The sequence below is a fragment of the Meriones unguiculatus genome, chromosome 1, assembly GCF_030254825.1.
Source record: "Meriones unguiculatus strain TT.TT164.6M chromosome 1, Bangor_MerUng_6.1, whole genome shotgun sequence".
In the NCBI taxonomy this organism is placed as follows: Eukaryota; Metazoa; Chordata; class Mammalia; order Rodentia; family Muridae; genus Meriones; species Meriones unguiculatus.
Genome location: NC_083349.1, coordinates 48,355,861 through 48,378,471, shown reverse-complemented (window position 1 = coordinate 48,378,471; position 22,611 = coordinate 48,355,861). Strand labels below are relative to the sequence as shown.

General features: G+C 41.8%; 1 protein-coding gene across 11 annotated transcripts in view; it reads left to right on the top strand.

The window, feature by feature from the left end:
• Window positions 1-22,611, top strand: part of Sgms1 (sphingomyelin synthase 1) — a 258,253-nt gene extending 235,642 nt beyond the window's left edge. For all 11 annotated transcript variants that reach the window (XM_060388375.1, XM_060388385.1, XM_060388374.1 and 8 more), the window contains 4 exons: window positions 3,372-3,489; window positions 14,998-15,151; window positions 20,045-20,211; window positions 20,818-22,611. In XM_060388375.1, the coding sequence (XP_060244358.1) occupies window positions 3,372-3,489; window positions 14,998-15,151; window positions 20,045-20,211; window positions 20,818-20,997 (619 nt within the window). In that variant the 3' untranslated portion in view covers window positions 20,998-22,611. The remainder of the gene's footprint in view (window positions 1-3,371; window positions 3,490-14,997; window positions 15,152-20,044; window positions 20,212-20,817) is intronic.

Genomic DNA, 22,611 nt, shown 5'->3' with positions numbered 1-22,611 from the left:
GGCATCCCAATTGCCTAGGAGTCTTGAGCTCTGCCCACGATGGCTTCCTCTGATTATATAACATGTTGGACGCTGTCTCCCCTGTTTGCTACCTGTTCGTTGTGAATTTGATGCCTGATTTACTGCCTCATGTATGGGTGTATTTGTTTCTAAAAGCCAAGTGCTTGCAGAAAGAGGTAGGTGACAAAGTCTACCTCGGAGAAAAGGGTTAGAAAACCAATGGAACGATTTTGAAATCTACAATCTGGGTGTCAAAATTGTTACTATAATGTCTTTAAATGTGTTAGTGTTTAAGGCTTGGGAAATAAAGAACTTCAATTTTGAGCCAAGCACCAGTGGATGTGCCGGCACTTGTCTGTAATCTCAGCACTTTTGAAATGGAGGAAAGAGGGCCAAGAGTTGAAAGTCACTCTTAGCTACACAGAGATCGTGAGACCAACCTGGGATACATGAAACCCCGTTGGCAGGGGGAAATGAAGACAAGTAGTGTACGACCAAAAATGTTTTAGTTCTTCAGGCAGCCCAAATTCTACTCTAAATCAAGTGCTATGCGCGTCTTGCTGCTGTGGATTCATGGAAAGAGACAACTTGTGGAGGCAAAACACTGTCCAGTATTAACTGAACTCTACAGTCTACTCATTCCTTTTGCCTATTTTTCCTTTAGATTTTTAAACCTTTGTGCTAAATGCCAGAGACATTATAATACTGCTGTGTTCCGCCTGGTTGTTGAATCACATAATCAGGCTCTAAGTCTTGTTTCCTGTTTAAATCAGGGAATTAAAAAGTTCAGTAGGGACATGGGACCATGGCTCAGTGATATAGTACTTGCCTGTATTCAAGCCCCTGAACTCAACTACCTACACCTGAACTGGATGCAACATGCTTTTTTAGCAAGTCTTAATTGTAGTATATAAAATATTAACATCTGTACTCATTTTTAAGTACAACAAGGGGGAAAGTAGTAATAAGCCTGATTTGCAAAATAATAGGGGGACAATACTTATCTGTTAGCAGATATAATCCATGTGATAGTTACTACAGAGTGTGAGCAGATGGAACATGGCCTTTTGAACATGATAGACGTTTCTGGACCTTTGACCAGCACCTGGGATGTGGGGAATTGTATTCAGTATTTCATGTCTTGTTGGCATTTGCTTAATCCGTAGTAATATCCCATGAACATTTCTTCGATGATTTTTTTTATTTTCTTGAGAGTATAATATGATTACATCATTTCTTGCTCTCTACCCTCTAATCCTTTTCAGAACCCCCCCCCCCCCTTTGTTTTCTTTCAAACTCATGGCCTCTTTCGTCATTAATTGCTGTTACACACGTATTGTGTGCATACAGATGTATTCCAAAATGCATAAATGCAACCTGCTAAGTCTGTATAATGTTACTTGTGTGTATGTTCTTAGGACTGACCGTTTGCTTTTGGATAACCAGTTGGTGTGCTTGTCATCAAGGAAGACTTTCTTCTGCTCTCAGCATTCCCTAGCTGCCTGTAGTTCTTTGTGTAGGGGTCGTGGTCTTTCCCTGTCCAGTTGTTGTGTCTGTTAGTGTCAACCATGTCCAGCTCATGTTTAGGTCCAGCTATGTAAGTGAGACATAAGAGTGTGACTCGTGATAGTATTAGGAGACACAATCTCACAGCAAATTCCCCGATCCTCTGCCTCTTACAATCTCTCAGCTCCCTCATCCACAGTGATCCCTGCAATTAATTGTACGTCCAGGACTTGTTTTGTGGCTATAATTGTTGGGGCTGGGCTCCACAGCTTTTTTTTTTTTTTTTTAATATATTATGTATCTTAAAACCTTTGACAAAGAAATCTAAGTGTGTAGAATTCTTGAACTTGGCAAAGGAATTCCTGGGAGCACAATCCTATAAAACATATATACCCTTCTTTTTAACATTACAGTGTGACTGGTCATTTCATATTGGCACTTCCTTTGTGGTATTCTTGACTGACACCTATAGACTATAGTTTTCACTTGTATTGTGGTTTTCATCAGACTGGAAACCAGCGGTCTACACCTCTCTGAGTCACCTTTATATAGAGTGGATTCTTACCACTGTGAGAGATATGAGCTAAGAGAAAACATTAAAGCCAACTCTAATATAACAGTTCTGACCCAGCTTCAGAAGGGCAGATAAGGGGACAAAATACCCACCATCCTCACTAATCCCGAACTAATTTGTATGGTTAGTGTATGCTAGTGATAGGCTGTTAGAGTAGTAGAGAGTTGTTTTTGCTTTTCTAAAATATATTTTAATCACACAGGCAGTGGGTCACTTTATTCCTCTTACAAAAAGAAAGAAACCCCACCAGTTTTGAATCAGGCAGTTTTAATACTCAGGTGACATACCCATCATGAGCAAAAATATATACACAACGGCAGAGTGACCACGTGTTCACTGTTCTAGGGGAAAACACCTGTGTGGTGTTTCTAAGTTTTCCTTTTTACTTGACTCACATTTCCTCGGGTCAAGAAAAACTTGAACTTCTCAAGCCTGAAGGAAAAGACCCACAAGATGTGATTCTGGTCTTCGGGGGAAGGGGGGGGGGGACAGGGGAAGCAAATGGTCTTAAAGACATGTAGGACAACAGTATTAAGTCCAAGAAGCGGATGGAAATTGATGCTAGACAAATTCACAGGACCTGGTATACACATATTAATCCCACGCATTAGAAACGAATGGTTCTTGTTCTTATTCTTACTTTGTAGTTGTCTGTCTATGCCTCCTCTATGGGAGCGATTTCCAGAGAGTATTTCTAGAGCTGTTGTCCCTGTTTTACTTATTAGAAAAGGGCAAAGGGAGTAGTCTCCGAGGCAGCAGGGTAATGAGGAACCCTGTCAGGGTTGAACTCTGTCTTCCATAGTTCTTTTCTTAACCTCAGGTTGGCTCAGTGAATCTATCTCCGGTGCATACTACTCTAGTTGTTTAATGTCTGACTCCTCAAATAGTAGAAATCAGTTCTCATTCCGATGTCCTTCTTAGCACCGCTGCTTTTTGGACAAAGAGAAACTGAACGTTTTCCATGGGTACCGAATGGGCTCTGACCATGCTGAGTGGGTACCAATTGTCCAGTGATTGAACAGCAACTTAGATTTAAGGACCGTAATGCCTAATTTGTAGCGATGTAGATCAGTGTGATTCCTTTGGGCCAGCTAATGGCTTTTTTTTTTTTTTAAATAAAGCACAACCAACATTAATCTAAACCTCCCTGTCTAGATCTTATTGCTAGTGATAGCTGTCATGTTCTGATTTCAAGCTCTTTTTGGGTTTGTTTTGTTGGGTCATTGAAAACTTGAAATGAACCTGCGGAATTTCTTGACTGAGAATCTGCCCTGTTTTTCCCTTTTTCTAGGTCTATAATTAGCAGAAGATTTTTCTGCATAGTTGGCACGCTGTACCTGTATCGGTGTATTACAATGTATGTAACTACACTCCCAGTACCTGGCATGCATTTCAACTGTTCTCCGAAGGTAAACTATTCAATACTCCCTGTCATTTTCACTTTTTGTTGGTTTCTCATCTTGCCCTGGGGACCTTCGATTTAGGTCAAGAGGAGAATTTATTCAGACTCACTCTCATCTGGGAATGTCCCTAAACTATAGGGCCAGACAGCCACACCCTTCTCAGAATTCTCTAGCCTTGCCAGCCCCTCCCAGCTCGGAAGAAATGTGACCATGCTGGAAACTTCACACGGGGTGGGAGCTCTTTGCTTCTGGCCGGACTGTTAACTAGGCCCTCCTTTGGTGCAGATCTGGGTGTGTTCCCCTCCACGGAGACAGAAAGCTGTTTCCCACTGCACCTCTCTCTCTCTTTCTTCTCATCAATCCTTTCAGCAGAGCAAAGCAGGCATACTTCTGTCCCCTGGCAGTCCTCTGCCGGCTCCTATGACACTGTTCTCGGGAAGAGCATGGGGCTGTGCATCTGTCACCTTTTCTTACAGCCCAGACGGTTTTGAGCCTGCCCTTTATTCCTTGCTTCGTGTTCTGCCTTTTCACCAGATTTAAATCACCATTACTTTGGAAGAGATTTTTAACTAGAAAAGCCTTTGGAATGTCATCAAATAGGAAAAGACCTAATTCTTTAATACCTTAAAGCTCTTTAGTGTGGTAAGAAAGAAAAGAGGCTAAGTTCCTGCATTGATTTCTTGATTTTTGTTAGTATATATTAAATATAAATTTATATTAAATATATAAAACATATTTATATAGAGAAATACAAAACTATTTAATGTATTTAACTATATTTATATATCTATAAATATTTTATATATATTACTATGCTTTGAGATTATTTATTTGCATTTAGCCATGTACTGAGATAGCCAGTTGCCTTTGGTCCCATCCCTTTCTAGTCTCTTCCTGCCAAAGTACACATCCTTTCAGAGAGGCTTTGGAGAGAGGACCGCAGCATTCACTCTGGGTTTTGCTTTGTCTTTTAATGAAGCCTTCATGATAGGAAGTTCTGTATCCTTTTAGTTTCCATGTGCACTTTGCCTCTCCCAGACTTAACGGCCATTCCCACAGAGGAGGCTGGTTACTTTCCTGACTCTGTCCAAGGTCAGAGGTACTTTCCTGAACTCTGGAGAATGGATGCCTCAAGCATCACACTTTACATCAGTCCTTCTGTGCACTCTCTCTTGCTGTTCCTCAGTCCTCCCTATGAAGACAGCCTCACATGCTGTTTTTATCCTTGGTGAAAGCTTCCCAGAACCCACTTGCAGTGCTCAGATTGTAGAGTTCATTCATATTTGTTCATTCACTTATTTAATATCTGGAAATATTATTGAGTGTCCAGCAACTCTTGTGAGAGTCTAGTTGGTAAATAAAATGTCTGTACCGTAAACTGAGAATTGTGACACACACCTGAGTCCATTTCAATTCTTGTTTGTTTAATTTTTTTTTCTTCTTCTTTTTTTTTTTTGAGGCAGGATTTCTTTGTGTATCTCTGGTTGCCCTGGATCTAGCTCTGTTGACCAGGCTGGCCTTGAACTCACAGAGATCTGCCTCCCAAATGCTGGGACTAAAGGCGTGTTCTGCCACCACCCAGCTGCAAGTCATCCTTAAAAGTCTGAATGTCTGTAAAGTTGCTGCATGTGGGTAGATGTAGAGTCTGGAGATGAGTCCTACAGCAGGGGCGTAGGACTGGTTCTACGTAGAACCTGGTTCTAGTGTTGTGTCTTTGTGAGGGTGTCTGCATTTCTACTTGGGTCTTCAAGTCCAGGGTTGGTGAGCTGTGCTTACTTAGAGTCAGCCAGAGTCATCAATGTACCTAACCACAATCCATGGCTAAGAATAGCTCTCAGAGATAGCACAGAGCCTAACTCAGGTATGCCACTCCTGTGTTGGCTGGAAATCCAAACCAGTGCCCTGAGTCTATGGCAGTCTTGTCAGACTCAGAATCTTAAAAATGAACAGTTGAAGGTATGTTAGCACACCTTAGCAAACAGTAGTTAAAACTGCCTAATTTATTCTGCAGAATAAGAAAAAAGAATCCAGAACACAGCTTTTTAAAAATTATTCTTTTAATTATGTGTATGTGAAAGTGTGGGGAGGTATGCACACATGAATATGTCAGATTCTCCTGGAACTGGGGTTACAGGCAGTTGTAAGGCACGTAATGTGGGTACTGGGAATCGAACTCAGGTCCTCAGGAAGAGCAATATGTGCTCTTAACCACTCAGTCATGTTTCCAACTCCCTCTTATTATTATTATTGTATTTTTTAATTCAGGATTTCATGTAGCTCAGGGAACACAACTTTTTCTTTTTTTTTCTGGAATTTTCCAGTCTGTTTAGTGAAGAGAGATTAGTGTAAGAAAACCCATTACACCCAACACTCAGATTCTCCTGTTATCCCAACTTTTTATTTTTGGTTCATCTTTTTTGTTTGGGAAGAATTCTAAAAACAAATACCAGACAGTGTCAGCCATTGTACCACTACAGATGTACCCTGCGTCAGAAAACTGGGAATTTTATTGGTAGCCGTTATACTTTTGGTAGGCAACAGAATTAATAATTTGTTGGTATTGGCAGTTATCAATTCATGGAATACCCCACTCTTTTTGAAGGTGTTTTGATAGTCTGTTTGCATTCATTATGATCCAGGCTCTTTCCATGGCATTGGCTTTGTCTGTCAAACCCTGCCTCCCTCCGCCAGTCAAGTGCAGAGCTTAGACCTTTGGCCCTGAACTGCCAACCACATTCATGTTTCCTGTGGCGTCAGCTCGCTTGCTCCTTTCTCCTCCATGCTTTCTCTCAACAGGGACTTGTCTTTTGAGACTTGATAAGGTTCAGTTTTAGCATGTTTGGCAGGAGTTCTTCCTGGAGCGAACATAAAGCTGTCTGAACGCAGACAGAAGAGCTGGAAAGGACCCTCAGATAGCAGATCTAGCCAGGAGATATATTCTTTGGAAGCATCTTAAATGTATCATTGCATCAGGGATGAAATTTTGAAATGGTACCATGAAAGGATCAAGATAAGCCCCCAACCCAAGACGGAAGTTTATCATTTCTAAACGTCAGTGGAAGATAGTTGAGCTTCACAGTGGAGCCCTGCTCAGTAGGAGTTTAAACCTGGTTCCACCATCACACTCACCCCCATAGTAGTATACCTAATACTTGGCTCAACATCAGGGTTCAAAACAGAGAACATGTAAGAAATTTGGTGCAACAAATCTGCAAGTCATGGTAGAAACTGCTTTTTTAGGGATGTAAGAGATTCAGAAAGAGTTATGAGATAATGAGTTAGCACGTAGAGCCAGCCTCCCGATGGATATTGATCCACCAGTGATAAGTACTGGAAACATGGAGAGAGAAGCAGATGTATTCACTTCCTGACTTACAAATAACAGACGCTTCTTCCTGTGCCCATGCAGCACGTGTGCCAGGCTTATGCGGAAGCTGCCAAATGTTTGAGACCTTGAATAGCCTATGGCAACGTTGCCACTGCTTTTCCCCAAGAGCATATTTGGATGTTCAACCTCCTCCCTCTTGTCACAACTGTTTAGGATTTACAAAAAAAAAAAAAAAGAACCCAAAAAACAGTACAGTAACAGTTGATAATCTTTGATTTTTAGGTAAGCGTGTGGGCTTTTCATTAAACTCTTAGAAAAAAAGAATGTGCTTTGTTGTGCTCTGCAGCTGTGTGCAGACAGTAGCCCCATGTTAACTTTTGGACAAGTTGATCTGGAAGTGACTAAGCATTAACCTGAGCCACACGCTGGTTCTCATGTGGTTTCTGTGGTGACCTTGGATTTCAAAAAGGAGATGACACCTCAGCCAAGGCACTTGGCAGATGAATTTTGTCGGACGTTTTATTCAGGTCCCCAACCAACAGCTCCCTCTCAGACAACGACCGTGTTCATGTTTGGGCGGCATCTGACGATGATTGTTGAGCAGGACAGCTGTGGGAAACCCTCCATGGTTGGGTCATCTCTGCTGCCACCAGCCTGTCTCAGTGTGAGATTTCGGTGATCAAAGCCCCTTGAACGTGCTGCTGATTTCTTATAGTCATTGGCTTCATGGACCCCTTGCCTTGCCCAAGTCCAACCTTGTAAGGCAGGAGACCCTAGTCTGTGGCAGTCACACCCCTTTCTCTGGTGGCAGTTGGAGTATTTCACACACCCTCTACCCTGACACACTGGTAGCCTGACTAGTCCTGGCCAGCCTTCTGAGGACTTGAGAAAGCGCTGGTTCCATTGCAGAAGTAACTTGGTGTCCTAGTGTGAAGTCATGAGGGGCTAAGGTTGTCTATCATTGCTTGCTTTGCCCAGTCTTCTTTACTCCCAGTTTCTCTGTTGCTGTTCTTCTCGTTTTTTAGGAATAACAGAGACAACAATGTACTACATCATTTCTCTTTTAAAAAGTAGTTTTATTGCAAATAACTTTTATAATGGACACACTGAGTCTAAAACAAAGGGAGTATTTTAAAATTCATATTGCAGCACATTAGTCCCTCAGGGTTACTTTTCTTACAAGTCTGTACATTTATTACTCTTGTTGCAGCTTGTATTTGGCAAATGCCTTTTGCGTTATTGTATAGTTCCTCAGTGTCTCCAGGGTTTCTTTACTGAGGAGAGGGTATCTCTTGCTCACAGCGCAAGAAAATGCAGATTGTTGATGTGATTTCAGTTGACTAGTGCAATTATTTCCCTGAGCAAACGTCTCTGGAGAAGCTGTGGTGAGTGGTCAGAGCATTGAATATTAAAGTCACAAACGTACCCAGCAGGTGTCCCATCGATCCCCACCCCAATCGTGGGCCTCCAGAGCCTGGGTCCTCTGTGATCCAACAGTTGTGCCCCCGCTTGTTCGCTCCTTCCTGTGGGGATACGAGGGTCTTGGTTGTCACGGAAGCATGGGAAAGCGGTCAGCTGCTGTGCTGGGCATGCCGGCTACGCTGTTGGGGCTGTGTCTGAGCCAAGGCTCAGAAGGACAAGTTGGAGTCTGCCAAGGCAGAAACTGAGAGAAGACGGATGGAACGTGACCATGCGCGTGAATTTAGAATAACATGAAGTTAAGTGCACATAGGTCTCTGATCCTCTGGTCCCAGTGACCTGAGAAGAAGTGAGACAGGCAGTCTGTGGGCAGGTTTTAAAGAGCCTTGAGCCCTTATAATAAGTTTGGATCTCCAGGGCCATAGGAAGCCAGGAAAGTTTTTCATGGAGGTGGGGGTACTGTATACTGACAAATGTCCTTTAGGAATACGTCTCCTAGTCAATACAGTAGGGTATTTTGGTGAGGGGGAGATAGACGTTGGTTGGTGCCAAATTATGTTACCTTTGTTTATGCCAGCCATGGTTCCAAGTGTCACATGTCTATTGTAGGTGATGCTTTCTCGTGGTTATGTACATTCATGGTGAGGAATACCTAGACCAGGCCCAGTGTGTCAGTGTTAAAGGAGACATTAGGAAGGCAGGAAAAGCTTCAGAGGTATTAGAAGTCATCTACCATGAAGAGGAAAGGCATTACCTGGGGAGCTCCAGAGAGCCTCAGAGGAATCCTGACCCTCTGGCTCAAAGTGCAGGAAGGTGGGCAGTGGCACCTTCATCCTGGTGAATGTCTTGGAGCTACCTGGACAGGAGAGGCCACTGGTGAGCCCTCTACAACACCAGGCTGTTCTGCTCGGGAACTCTCCATCTGGCTGTGTTTCATCCTATCAAGCTTTTTTCCTGCTTTCGCAGCGCTGAGGCTGGAGCCTGGGGCCTGTCACTTGCTCCTCTCCCTGAACCACAGTCTCATTCCTTAGTGGCTATGCTCAAGACAGTTTGAGCGTGATGATATCAGTTTGTAAAAAGTCCAAAGAAACTCTTTATAACTCGAGGGGCACTTTTAGGAAAAACTCAATAAATGCAAAAGAAATAGAAAATGACTATTTGGTAGCCGTTGCAGAAATAATTCTATATAATTATAATCCCTAATGGGTGGAATTAAAGCTACTGGGTGAAGGTTAAGGCCAGTGATAGTTATACAGTTCTTCAAAGTCACATTTCTTATTAATTATAAAAGGGCAAAGATAACATATTTAGTAGAGAAGTCTGCCAGGCATTGCCGTGGCCAGATGGTCACACCAGTAGCCGGACAAATGGCACCAGGGCATCATCACAGGTGCACGGGATGGAGACCACAGCCACTCTGTTTACTCTGCCGACAGCATTTAGTTGGAATTTAAGCAGTCTTCAGCATTTAGAGAAAAATCCTAGGAAGGAGATGAACGTCAAAGTGTGAATATCACAGAAGGAGAAAACCAAGACACAAGACCTGTCATGGATGTGAAAAGCATGAGCACAACAGGGCACCTCTGGGCTGGTCCCTGAGTTGATCACAGATCAGTGGGGAAAGGATCCATGGATGATGTTCGCACTACAGAGTGGTCTGAATAGAGACTGTGAAGGGTGATTGCGGTTAAATCATTGTAGATTTCATGAGCGTGACTATAGAAGAGAACTTCTTAGTTTGGATTTTGGAATGAGGTATTATAAAATTTACTCTAATGGCACACAGGAAAAACCAAAGCAAATGGGGTAAAATACTGACAAATAATGAGCCAAAATGAAGGACTTCATTATTTATTACACTATTCTTTCCATTTAAAATTTTTAAAATAAAAGCATGAGTACATTTTATTTTTGCAACCACCATCCCAAAACTAAGTTAACCAGAGGGATTTGAACACTCCCACCCCTGAATGTAAAGCAATGTGATTTCATTAAAGGGGCGTTTTGCTTTAAACACTGGAGTTGTGAGTAACAAATCCAGAGCTGATTCATATTTATGGTTTTTATGAGGCCTTTGCATGGTGTTCTTGTTAAAGGCTATGAAAAAATTAATGGTTTGGCTGGAGTAAAAGGAATGCTGGTGGCGGATCAGTGTTTTATTGCTGGTGTTGCTTAGAGACCTTCACCCACCCAGAAGCCTGCTTAATGTAGGAATTGATGCAAACATTTGAGAATGGAGAAGAGCCAAAACCTCCATCGCCAAGTGGAATAAAAGTCCCAGAGCAGTGTAGGCGGAGACAGTACAGCGGGGCGGGTACAGTGGAGCCTCTCATGATGCTAAGTCGTGCTGTGTTTAGTAGTGTTTGTAGAGGAAAGCAATCTCTTCAGGACCGAGAGAGTCCAACATTGACCAGGAGATGATCACAAATGATCATCCCGCAGGGCTGCCAATTCAAGGAGAACCAGCTCAGTTTTATCTGCTGGCCATTAGGAGGGGGAGCCTGAGAACCCACCACCACCTGAAAAATTGTCTTAGCTTGTTAGAGGTGATACTGCCATCAGTTTCTGTAATATTAGCAATCTCTTTGAGGACAAATAGTACCTGAGGCTAGAACAGGTGAAATGATTCTTACTTGGTCAACTCAAAAGCTGTGTTGGATACATGAAGTTCATAGGGAAAAGAAGGGAGTACAGGGCTGTGGATTGGCTCCAAACACGTTTTATGTGCATGTATGAATATTAGATAAAGTGGAGTTGGGGGTGGGGATCAGAGTTCTTTTGATTTTATTTGAATAGCAACAAAACATCATAAAGCAAGCAATGCTGTCGACTTGCTGTTTCCGAAGGGGGTGACAGCTCTAGTGCGCTCTCTCTAGGAATGGCTTGTAGATCCAGAGCCCTGAGTTCCGAGGCCCAGTTCCGGGGACCAGGCAGCAGCTTCTGTTTACTTCCTCTTCTGCAAGATAACCAACATAACATTATTAACCAATGGGCAGGCTGCAGATGCTACAATGAGACAATTGAGGGGAAAATCCCATTAAATTTAGAATCTCATAAAGAGTACATTTTTTTTTTTTGCTCTGAAAAATCACCCCACCACTTCTTTTTTTTTTTTTTATTGCACAATGAGGTGACAATAAGACCAAGCTGTGTGATCCCTTAGCTGCCCTGCTGTTGGTCTGGGTGTTTAAGAAGCAGCTTTTGGGGACACTTGAACAATGATGCATTTTCTGTCTTTGGAGGAAGACTCTTGTTTAAGAACAGTATTTCATAATTTGCTATGTATATGTATAATGTATAATGCTATGTATATGTATAATTTGCTAGGTAGATTCCGTGAATGAGTGGTTGCAGGACATTTTTCCTTGACAGGTCAGGAGGGTGATTGGAATGTGACATTGACAGTATGCTCATACTTCTATAAAATGCTTAGGCCTCTAAAGGAAGTTACTGTGTATGCTTCCATTGCTGGGTTAAATCAAACTGGGGCGGGGCTTGAGGGCCGGCATAGCAGTTGGCGCAATGGTTTGCTAATAGTGTAGTCATGCCTTGTTTAATGACAAGGGCACTTTGAGATGTAGGTCACCAGGCTGATTCATCCTTACACAAACTCCATACCGCTGAGATTTAGCCTGTTTTTCCCAGGTGACAAAACTAGCTTTATAGCATGTGACTGTTGAACATTCGAGGCAGCTGTAACTTGATTTCAGTCTTTATATATTTAATCATAAAAAGATACAGCACAAACTATAAAAGATTACTGCTGGGACAGACACCATGAATGGTGCTTGCTGTGCTGTAGGTTGCTCTGGGTGGGCCTGGGAGTGAGTGTGAATTCCTAGAACATGATTTTGTGAGCCTGTAGGCCTGGTAGACATTGCACACTTAAGCTGTGCTACATTTCTAAAGACTAATTCCCTTACTAATAAGTTAACACTGTAATTCTTTACAAATTTTTGCTCTTAGTATTCTTTTGTAACATACTTATCTTAAAATACATTGTAAAACTATACAAAAATATTTTAAGACACTCATTAGCCTAAGTATACAACAGATTCCCTATACACAGGATCCCCTCATCACTATCGCTGTTCTATGGCTCCATGTCTTGTCCTCCAGGAAGGTTGGTTGCAGGCTGAACTGTCATCGCCCACACTTTTTATCTACTGAAATTGGTATGAAAAACAATGATCTACTAACCCCAGCCCCATTTTGGCTTCTTCTCCTAGTTTCCTTTAACTCTTAACTAGAGCACCATCTCTGTAGATTTTTTTTGCTTTTTTTTTTTTTTTTTTTTTTTTTTTACTTTTATTTTTATCTCTTATAGTGCTAGGGGAATAGCATTTCTCTTTTTGGGATTCTTGTTTGTTGTTTTAAAGAAAGAAAATCCTAATCATTTGATTAGACTCAGTAGACTCAGAAGCCAGATATTGGGGTGAAACCCTACTGGCTCAGGGAGGCAGAGAAAGCACCCAGCTGATCTCCTTGTTCAGCCAAAGTCCCAGCAAGAAAAATCCAAAAGCCCTTTCTTCTTCTCCAAGGTGTCTTAAATGTCCTCTTAATGTTCCTCCTTTCTATTTACTCTCTGTCAACTAGTTTCTTGACCTAGGGTTGATGTTATTCAGCTCTTAGTGTGTGCTAGCTCAGCCAAAACCACAAATACTTGTTTACAGTAAACGGAAAGCTCTTGGGTTAAAGGTGTGTGTTAGGGCTGAGCCACACCAAACAAGGGACAGGTTTTTACAGTTCACCAATTCAGGGTTCACAATGGGATCAATATCCTGCAACAGTTGTTTTTTTTTTTCCTTTACAATCTTCTTGGATTTCCGGGTGCTCAGATTCCAGGCAGCTATGGTTTATTACCTCATCTGGCTATAACTTTTTGGGTTTTTTGGGGACAGGGTTTTATGGTAGGCTTGCCTTAAACTAGCCAAGAATGCCCTTGAGCTCTGATGCTGTTATTAACTTTGTGTTGTGACTAGTGAGAACTTCCTGCTTTCTGTACCTTTTCCTTTTTTTCACCCTACCATCCCCTGGACATAGAGCATCCTGTCCTGTCTTCTGTCTGTGTCTGTCTGTCTGCTGTAACTCAGAAGTCAGCACTTATCCAATTAAAGCTTTGTAAACACACTTTACCACTAAGCTGTGTCACTGTCCTGTAATTATTTTTCATTTGTGTACAATAGTTTGTTTCCTGCAGAGCTAGTGGCTGCCTTGTGTTTTTGTTTAGTAGTTTTCTATATATTTATTTTACTCAACTTATGCCTTATATTCAAAAGTTCTGCCTAACCCGCCTATCTCCTGCCTCTGTAAAGCATCTAGACTGGGTACTTCGTGAGTCAATGTTAGGGCTGCTACACGGCGTTGTGGTTCTGCCTTCATTGCCATCCTAGAAAGGCCTGGTTCTTCCTTCTGTATTTACTCTCTTGCTTTGTAGAATGTATCCTATGCAGGTCCTGAAGGAGAATATAGACATGTCAAATAGTCTAAAGTCTCGTGTATATAAAAAAGGTTTAGTTACATGGCCAAGTCTAAAATCTAAACCGGAAATCATATTGCTTAAGAATTTGGGTCTACCTCCCACACCGAAACAATCTCTTTTTCTAGAGTGTTCTCTAAAAGTCATATTCATATGGCTCCTTCATCCAAAGGTTGGTCTTAATTTCTGGAGACTTTGGCATGGCAGCACCCAGTTCTGACATGCCACGACATGGAATCATTCAGTGCAGGTCTGCTGTGCTGGGTGTTCAAATCTCTCTTTGAATTGACAGGGTCATATCCTCTGTGTGGTCTGGCAGCTTGCTTTCCTGATTGCTTTTTATAAAGAAATTGAAATGAAACATGCATTTTCCATTAGCAATTAAATGTTGAAAGGGGCTTATGGAGCTTAAATTGGCCAACTAGAATGTAAAATGACACTGCAGGGCTGGAGAGATAGATGGCTTTAGTGGTTAAGAGTACTTGTGGTTCTTACAGAGGACCGTCAGGGACACCAGGCACACACTTGGAACACATACATGCAAGCAAAACATCCATGCACATGAAATAAATAAATAAATAAATCTTTTAAAAGATTTAAAAAAATATATGCTACAGTCATTAGATACAAATATTTGCATGTCTAATTTGAAGTTGCATCAGGTGAGTTATTTAAGCTATTTAGTATCCAGCCCATACTTGTATCTACGGCAGCTAGGTTACTTTATAAACTTCTCTCCCACTTTTACTAAAAGGAAAAAAATAGCCAGTGTTGCCTGCGTGATTTCAGAGGGCTGAAAGTACGTCCTTTTGAGGCTCTTGTTTCATGCATTTGACCCACTAGCCCTCCAGTTCCTTTAGCTAGTAAGTCAGAACTGTCATCCTTTGGGCAACACATCTATGTGTTTGCTTAGGATTAACGTTTTCTTTTGCCAAAGTAGAAATTATGGTAAATCAGTCACAGTTTCTGTTTTACTGTATCAAAGCACACAGTGGTAGAGCACCGACCTAGCATGCTTGAGGCTCTGGGTCAGAATCCCAAACCTCAGACACCTGCTGAAATGTACTATTGAATACTGCCGGCATCCAAGCAAAGTCCTAGAGCCAAGTACATCGTCACTAGTACGGCATGCCTCCCAGGGGCTCACAGGCATGAAACTGATAAGCAGTGTGTGCATTCTTGAGGAGGAGGGTGGTATGTGTCTTGATAAAGCATACTATAAAATTTACCAGGAATGATAGCAAAGCTTGATGTGAACTAACGAATCTCCCTCTCTCCTTTTCTGTAGCTCTTTGGAGACTGGGAAGCTCAAGTGCGGAGAATAATGAAACTCATCGCTGGAGGTGGTTTATCCATCACAGGCTCGCACAACATGTGTGGGGACTACCTGTACAGTGGCCACACGGTCATGCTAACGCTCACCTACTTATTTATCAAAGAGTGTAAGTGTGAAACAAGCCTTGCTTCGCCATTTTCTCACCCGTCACTCCCCACAGTCCTTTGGAAGATCAGTTTGGGAAAAGTCCCTTAAAGCCAGACTGGAGGCCTGAGGGCAGCTGCCTCATCTTATCCCTGTGTACCCAGGAAAGCCCTTAGCTGTCCCTCTAGACAAATGGTACCTTGTTCCTGATGTCAGCTGTACTGTTTGGGTGGTTTTAAATATGTGTAAATGGCATCATTTATTATATAATATCTGCGTATATATGTATATGCATATGTGTTAGAGTGCTTTTATGTGTGTATATATATATATATGTGCAAATATATGTATTTGTGTACATGTGTATATATGTAAATGTGTTTATGTATGAATTATATATATTTGTATATATGTGTGTATGAATGTGTATGTGTATATGTGTATTACTTAGGGTTTGTTGTGTTGAGACACCGTGACCATGACAACTCTTATGAAGGAAAACATTTAATTGGGAGGGGTTATATAGTTCAGAGGTTTAGTCCATTATAGCCTTGGTGGGAAGCATGGTGGCACACAGGCAGACATGGTGCTAGAGAGGTAGCTGAGAGTTATACATCTGGATCCACAGGCAGCAGTAAGAGCTAGTGAGCCACCGGGCCTGGCTTGAGCTTCTGAAACTTCAGAGCTTACCACCAATGACACACTTCTCCATCAAAGCCACACCCTTATAACACACTCCAATAACGCCACACCCTACGAGTCTCTGGGGGCCACTCCAAACTACCACATGCTTGTATGTATACATATAAATATGTTCTGCCAGTTTTTTTTTTTTTTTTTTTTTTTTTTTTTGTTAGATTGTTTTGGGGACATGAGACTTGGTCTATTCGTTTTCATTGCTGTTAGGATTTCAGTCCTGCAATTGAACAACAGATAATTTATTTCCCTGAGAAATTCTGTTATCCTCAAAATTTTACTGTTAGAAACCGTTCAATGAGCCCTATCTAGGCAATTCCCGTGGAGAGTTGCTGTGGCCCTGCAGTGGAAGGACACACACGGCAGTCTGGAGATGTCTTGGGAGTATTGTAGCCCTGGAAAGTGTGTGTGCCGGGAGCTAGGAGAAATAACGAGAAAGAGAATGGCGTGTCACCCAGGTCCGAGGGTGCCTTAAGCCACAAAGCAGAGTCCTAACTTCTGTCTGCAGTAGATGGGATACACTTAGAGGGGTTGGGGACGAGGGAACAGTGTCATCTGGTTTTTCCCTCAGAGGTGAAATCACTCCTGCAGTAACTTTCAAGAAGCACTGGAGAGAATAGACCAGAGACGGAGAGACAAGTCCCTGGCTTCTGGTGCAGTTATGCAGAGGAGGTGTCGCTTGGCCTGTCCATCTCCCATGGAGACGTGGAGGGCCTGGAAGAGCATGGTGAACACATAGAGCACAGGCAATAAGGGAAATTGAAAGGGAGGGGCAGGCGGCGGCAGGCTGGCCAGCCCTGTCTTTGAACAGAAATAAAGAGACCACTAAGAAGTGGGGTGTTCTGCAGGGGCCTGAGGGAGGGAATAGGTGCCCTGCTTTTGTTTACTCTGTGACAACTACAGTGACTTCCAGAAATGTCTGTTCACAGGGCACCTGGCCCTTCTACCACAATGTACCCAGGTACAGAAAATGGGAATCTTAGGGCTGAGAAGCCTTAGCCCCTTGTGGAAAGGGATGCCTGCCCCCTACTGGTGACACCTGCAATTGTTTTCATGTTAAAGTTTGGGCTGGACCATAAGCACCATGCTCTACTGGGAACTGCAGAGACATTGCAAGAGTCACAGAACTCTGATTTGGGATCTCCGCACTATCAGGCCCCAGCGTTGTGACCCTGGGAAAATCTTTAATTTCTGTGTGTCATTGTTTCCTCATTTTTTAAATGAAGTTTTATTTCATGAGTGGGGAAGAGGCTATAAAAATTAAGATGAGTGGATACTCTGCAAGTTTCACAGAAAAATGTATAGTAGCTGTTATTGCTATATTGTTAAGGTACCAGTTATGAAAATTAGTGGGCTATTCCTGTCCCCGCCTCCCAATTTAAAATTGCAAAAATAACCAAATATACAGAGAAAAACCTTTTCCTGCCTTTTCTTCTGTTTCCCCCATCCTGTTATAATTTTCACATTTACTACAATATACAACTCTTGAGCTTCTTATTCTCCACTTCTGGCAAGGTTCTCCCCAGAGGCAGGACTTTGCTTCCTCTACTTGTTGGTCCAGGCATCTTGAGCAGGACCTGTCCATGGGCATGGTAGATATACACTGCCTGAGTGACTTTGGACCTCTTGAGAATCCAGTAAAAGCCAGCAGTCTTTCTTCCCTGAAATGGGGACAGTAGATCCATTGGAACTTTTCTCTGAAACCCCAGGCCCTCTAGCCCCTTATGCACTAAGAATGTGAAATAGAAAAATGAGTAAAAATAGACAAATGTCTCAACTGTCTCCCCAGATCTGGATATAAACAGGCATTTGTGTGGCAGTGTCCTGTCTTTGGGAAGCTGTTTGGACTACAGATTTCAGGCATTTGTTCTTGTTTTTATTTAGGAAAGAAATTTCACAGTCTTTCAGATGATTGTGTAGTTACAGAACCTGGAAGGCAGGATGACAACAGTTTCGATTATAGTTGCTTGATTCATGTCTAAGCATCTGTGGCACAAACTTGAGCTGAACAAGGACAACACCAATGAACATGCCAAATTGGATGGGGAAAAGACCATGAGGCCTCAGTTTACACAATGAACTACAGGCAACTGAGTAAAGCTGGGAACGTGAGAGGTGGTTCTTTCCAGTGAAGAGAATAGCAATTGATTGTCCAATATCCTAAGTCATCCCTGAAAAGATACACACAAGATATAGTATATGGACTCAGCAGGTTGTATTTAGGAATGTTTGTTGTGTGCAATAACAGTTAGTGAAAAGCAGGGCCATGAACTTGAAGGAGAGAAGGGGGTGGGAGTTATTGTAGAGGAATTTTAATTCAGAACATGGCTGCTCTGGCAAGAGATCACATCAAAAGACCTTCTACATCTTTGTGATTCGGCTGAAAAAACAAGCATGCCTTTAATCCAGGAGACAGAGGCAAACTGTTCTGAGTTCAAGGCCAGCCTGGTATAGAGCAAGTTTCAGGTAAAGAAAAGCCTAGGATCAGGCATGGTGGTATACACCTTTAATCCCAAACGATGAAAGTAAAGTTAGTTTGTAGAAGGAAGCACCCATGTTTGAAAGTAATGTCTAACTGAGTGGCAGAAAAAGTGACAAATTAGAGAAGATTTGACAGAATAAGCTATGCACAACTCTCAGGAGAAGAGAGAGGAAAGGGAAGCTACTTAAGGGGCAATGCAGAGAGGGAGAGGAAACAATTTTACTGGGACAGTAATAGAGACAGGTTGCAAAGAAAGAACATAGGTGAAGACAGAACAAGCCCAGAGAATGAGAAGGAGCCAGAAGTTTAGAAAACATTGTTGGAATTAGTTTGAGGCCAAGCAGAGAAATTCAGAGGCTGAGAGAATGGCCAGATTAAATAAGTTAGTTGGGAGAGGAGTTTGAGCCAGAACAGCTGAGTTAAATTAACCAGCCTAGAGCTCAGAAAGAACAAGAAAGGGTGAGCTTATTAGGAGTAATTCTCTCTACAAAGCAAGTCTGGGCAGCAGGACTACACTGGTGTTGAAAAACAAAAAACAAAAAACAAACAAAAGCAATAATTCTCAGAGGCTGAAAACATTCTAGACCTAGATTAGATTGTATGGAAGCTAGAAGCTCCCAGGACTAGGCCTAGGCTAGCAGAAGTAGACAGCAAGCCTCCAAGACAATTGAAACAGTCACATAAAAATTCCTTTTATAGGTTGTATGGCAGGGTTTAGAGGGAGAAAGGAAAAGGGAGAAATACTGTAATTAAATAGTAATTTCAGGCTGGGCAATGATGGTGCACACCTTTAATTTCAGAACTTGGGAGGCAGAGACAGACAGATCTCTGGATTTGAGGGCAGTCTGATCTACAGAGTAAGTTCCAGGACAGCCAGGTCTATGCAGAGAAACTCTCACTCTCTCACTCTCTTGCTCACTTTCTCACAGATGTATTTTTTTTTTCTCAAAAACAAACCCTAAATTTAAAAGAAAGGATCTGTAGCACAATAGCTGTTAGATTTATGTAAAGCATTAATCTCAAGGTATCTACGGGTTAAATTCAATTAATAGCCGTTGGGCAGAGCTTGGGGAGATAGTTCAGTGGGTAAAGTGCTTGAGATACAAGTGTGAGAATGGGTGTTTAGCTCCCTAGCACCCACATAAATGCTAGGTAGGCACGGCAGCATACTTTTAATTCAAAAGCTGGAGGAGACAGAGGGTCCTGGAAGCAAGCTGATAGCTAGACTATCTGAATTGGTGTGGTGTGGTTTCACGCTGGGAGACCCGTCCTCAGTGCATAGGGTAGTCAAGAGAGACACTCATCTTCAACTCTGGCTTCTACATGTGGCGCACATATACACCTATCCACACTGACGTCTGCACTCGTACAAATCTGCACACACAAAGCACCCGCACACAAAGGAGTGTCAGTAGGCAGTTGTTCTTAAATGGAGGGCAGTTACACAACCTGTGCGAATTTGCTCATAGTCACCCTTTAAGGTACACTTCTGGTTATATGAAGCAAGTTACAGCCCTGTGTAAATTACTGCCAATAGTCACCTCATTTTGTGAAGAGCTGTTTCCTTCTAGCCATGGTTATAGAGAAGTGAAAGTCTTCTTGGCTTGCTGACCCAGGTATGGCCTTTCAGGAGGAAAGATGTAAGACAGTTGGTCTCCAGAATGGCAGAGGCAGGGCTGAATGCCCTTCTTGGTATTTGAGAACGAGACTATTGCCAGTTTTTTCTCCTCCTCCTAGATTCCCCTCGGCGACTCTGGTGGTACCACTGGATTTGCTGGCTCCTCAGCGTCGTTGGAATCTTCTGTATTCTCTTAGCGCATGACCACTACACTGTGGACGTGGTGGTGGCGTACTACATCACCACAAGACTCTTCTGGTGGTATCACACGATGGCCAACCAGCAAGTGAGTATCCTCACTCCTTTGAGTTTTAACTTCTCTTGGCCTCCGTGTGTTGTCGCTGGCTTAGACAGAGTAAGAAATACTGGGAAGAGAAAGAATCTATGGATATTTTCCGGTCTCTCCTTAGGATCTCTCCTGAGATGGTGCTGGCTTTTCTGTCTGACTCCAAAAGAGTCAAGTTTGTAAAGTGTTGATGTAATGAGACATATTGCTTTCTTCTTAAAGATAAACTCTCACTGTCTGTGAAAAAATATTCTCTAAGTCTGCACTTAATCTGCATTCCTAACCTCCTTTGGTTATGATGGGCCCATCAGTAATTTCATAGTTATATTTAATTAAGTTATTAAATATATTTATTTATTGCATAGGAGCATAGGAGAACAAGGAAAAGGCTAACTGAGATATTTAATAAGCAAGAGTGGAGGGACTGAGCCTCATTTTCCCTTGCTGTGCTGGAATCTGATGTGTTCAGGGTAGAGTGTGATGAACCAAGAGTGGAGCTGGGCTGCGTAGGCGGCAAGTCCAGGATCCTTTGAACTGTAACATGGGAAGCGTGTCCAATGAAAGATGTTAAGAAGAATAAAATGTGCTTGTCCTTTGCTTTCTTAGGTGCTAAAGGAAGCTTCCCAGATGAACCTCCTGGCCAGGGTGTGGTGGTACAGGCCATTTCAGTACTTTGAAAAGAATGTCCAAGGGATTGTACCTCGATCTTACCATTGGCCCTTCTCCTGGCCAGTCGTCCACCTTGGTAGGCAAGTTAAATACAGCCGGTTGGTAAACGACACATAACAGCTGTGCCACCTAGGGGAATGAGGAACTGTCCGAAGTGCTAAGAACTCCACGAGAGAAGATGCCATAAAATAAACACCTCCCTACTGCTATTCTCTTTCCACAGTTACCTTGACTTAACCTATTGAGTTACCTGGTCAGCACTGTGATCTTTTTTTTTTTCTCTCCAAAGGACCTGCGTTGGACAACAATAAAGAAAATTTACCATATCATGCACTGTACACATTTCCTGTTGTTAAGCTTGGGGCTTCTGTAACGGGCACCCACCATGTTCCTCTGTGGCATTCAGAGTGCCACTACATGCTTCTATATCATAAGCTCCAGCCTTTCCAGCCACATCTGGAAATAAAGTGTGTTATTTTCTTGGGAAAACATACTTTTCGTATCTCTTGCCCCAAAGACAGGGCTGTAAGCCATTTTCTAGTAAATGTCTCTATGAAGGGTTCTAAGTGTCCGAAAGGGAGTTGATTTGGAACCTCTCTGCCTCTTGCACTGATGCTCAGTGGAAGATGGTAGGTGCACAGAGATTTGGTCACCTAGGGTTTTATACAATCAGCAGAGATGGTGTATCAAAAAGTGCAAAAAAAAAAAAAGATTCTGTTATAAAGTGATTTTTCTAAGTATTTCCTAACTTTATTTTTCAAAATGATGTTATGAAAACCAAATTTAGAGATTTTTACATGTCACAGAAAAGAGAGTTAAAATTTAAAAATGCTTCTTGGGAGAGAAATTTGTCTATGTTTCTAGTGCCTTTCTTGTCTTGATTGTATGGTTGATCGGTAGGCAATCTTAAATGTTTTTATTTAAAATAAAGTATTCCATGAAAATATAAATGTATGTATACACTACTAAATTTTGCATTTATAGCTAAATTAAATCAAAAGACTGCTAATGGTTTTTAAATTGTTTTGAATTAAAGAACAGGGGAGTGAATTAGAGTGTGTGTCCATTCACATACTGTGAGCAGGCAGCAATGACAAGTATCGCTGAAACAGTTTTAACTACTCAATAAAAACAGCCATGAATATCTTTTTTAAAAGAGAGTTTTGAAAATGATCACTTACCTAAAACTTGAAAGCTATAAATTAGTTATCCATACTCTCATGACAATTTTGTTGGTGAACAACAACAAAAAGATCTATTTCTTTAAAATATATTTGTGCAGAAACTGCATGTAACTCTGAGTTTTACTCCTGACATGTATGTTTGGGGAAGTATTCTACTCTATACTTGCCAACGTGGAGAACAAAATAGTTTTCTAAGAACGAAGAAATATATATATATATAAATATAAATATATCCATTCTGTATTTTATGTGCAGCAAGGTTACCTTCTGTAGGGTGTGTGTGTGTGTGTGTGTGTGTGTGTGTGTGTGTGTGTGTGCAAAAGTGTGTGCGCGTGTATGAAAGTGTGTGTGTCTGTGTGTATACTCACAAGGTGATATTTGTATTGTAAAACAATAATGGTGAAGGAAATAAAAAGGCTTTTAAATTTTTGTTTGTTTTAAATCTTTGTAAAGTTATTATTAAAGAGAGTATACTGATATCTTACAGCGTACCTAAATCATAAACTAATCAAAATGCACTTTTTAATAAAAACTGATACTGAAAGTA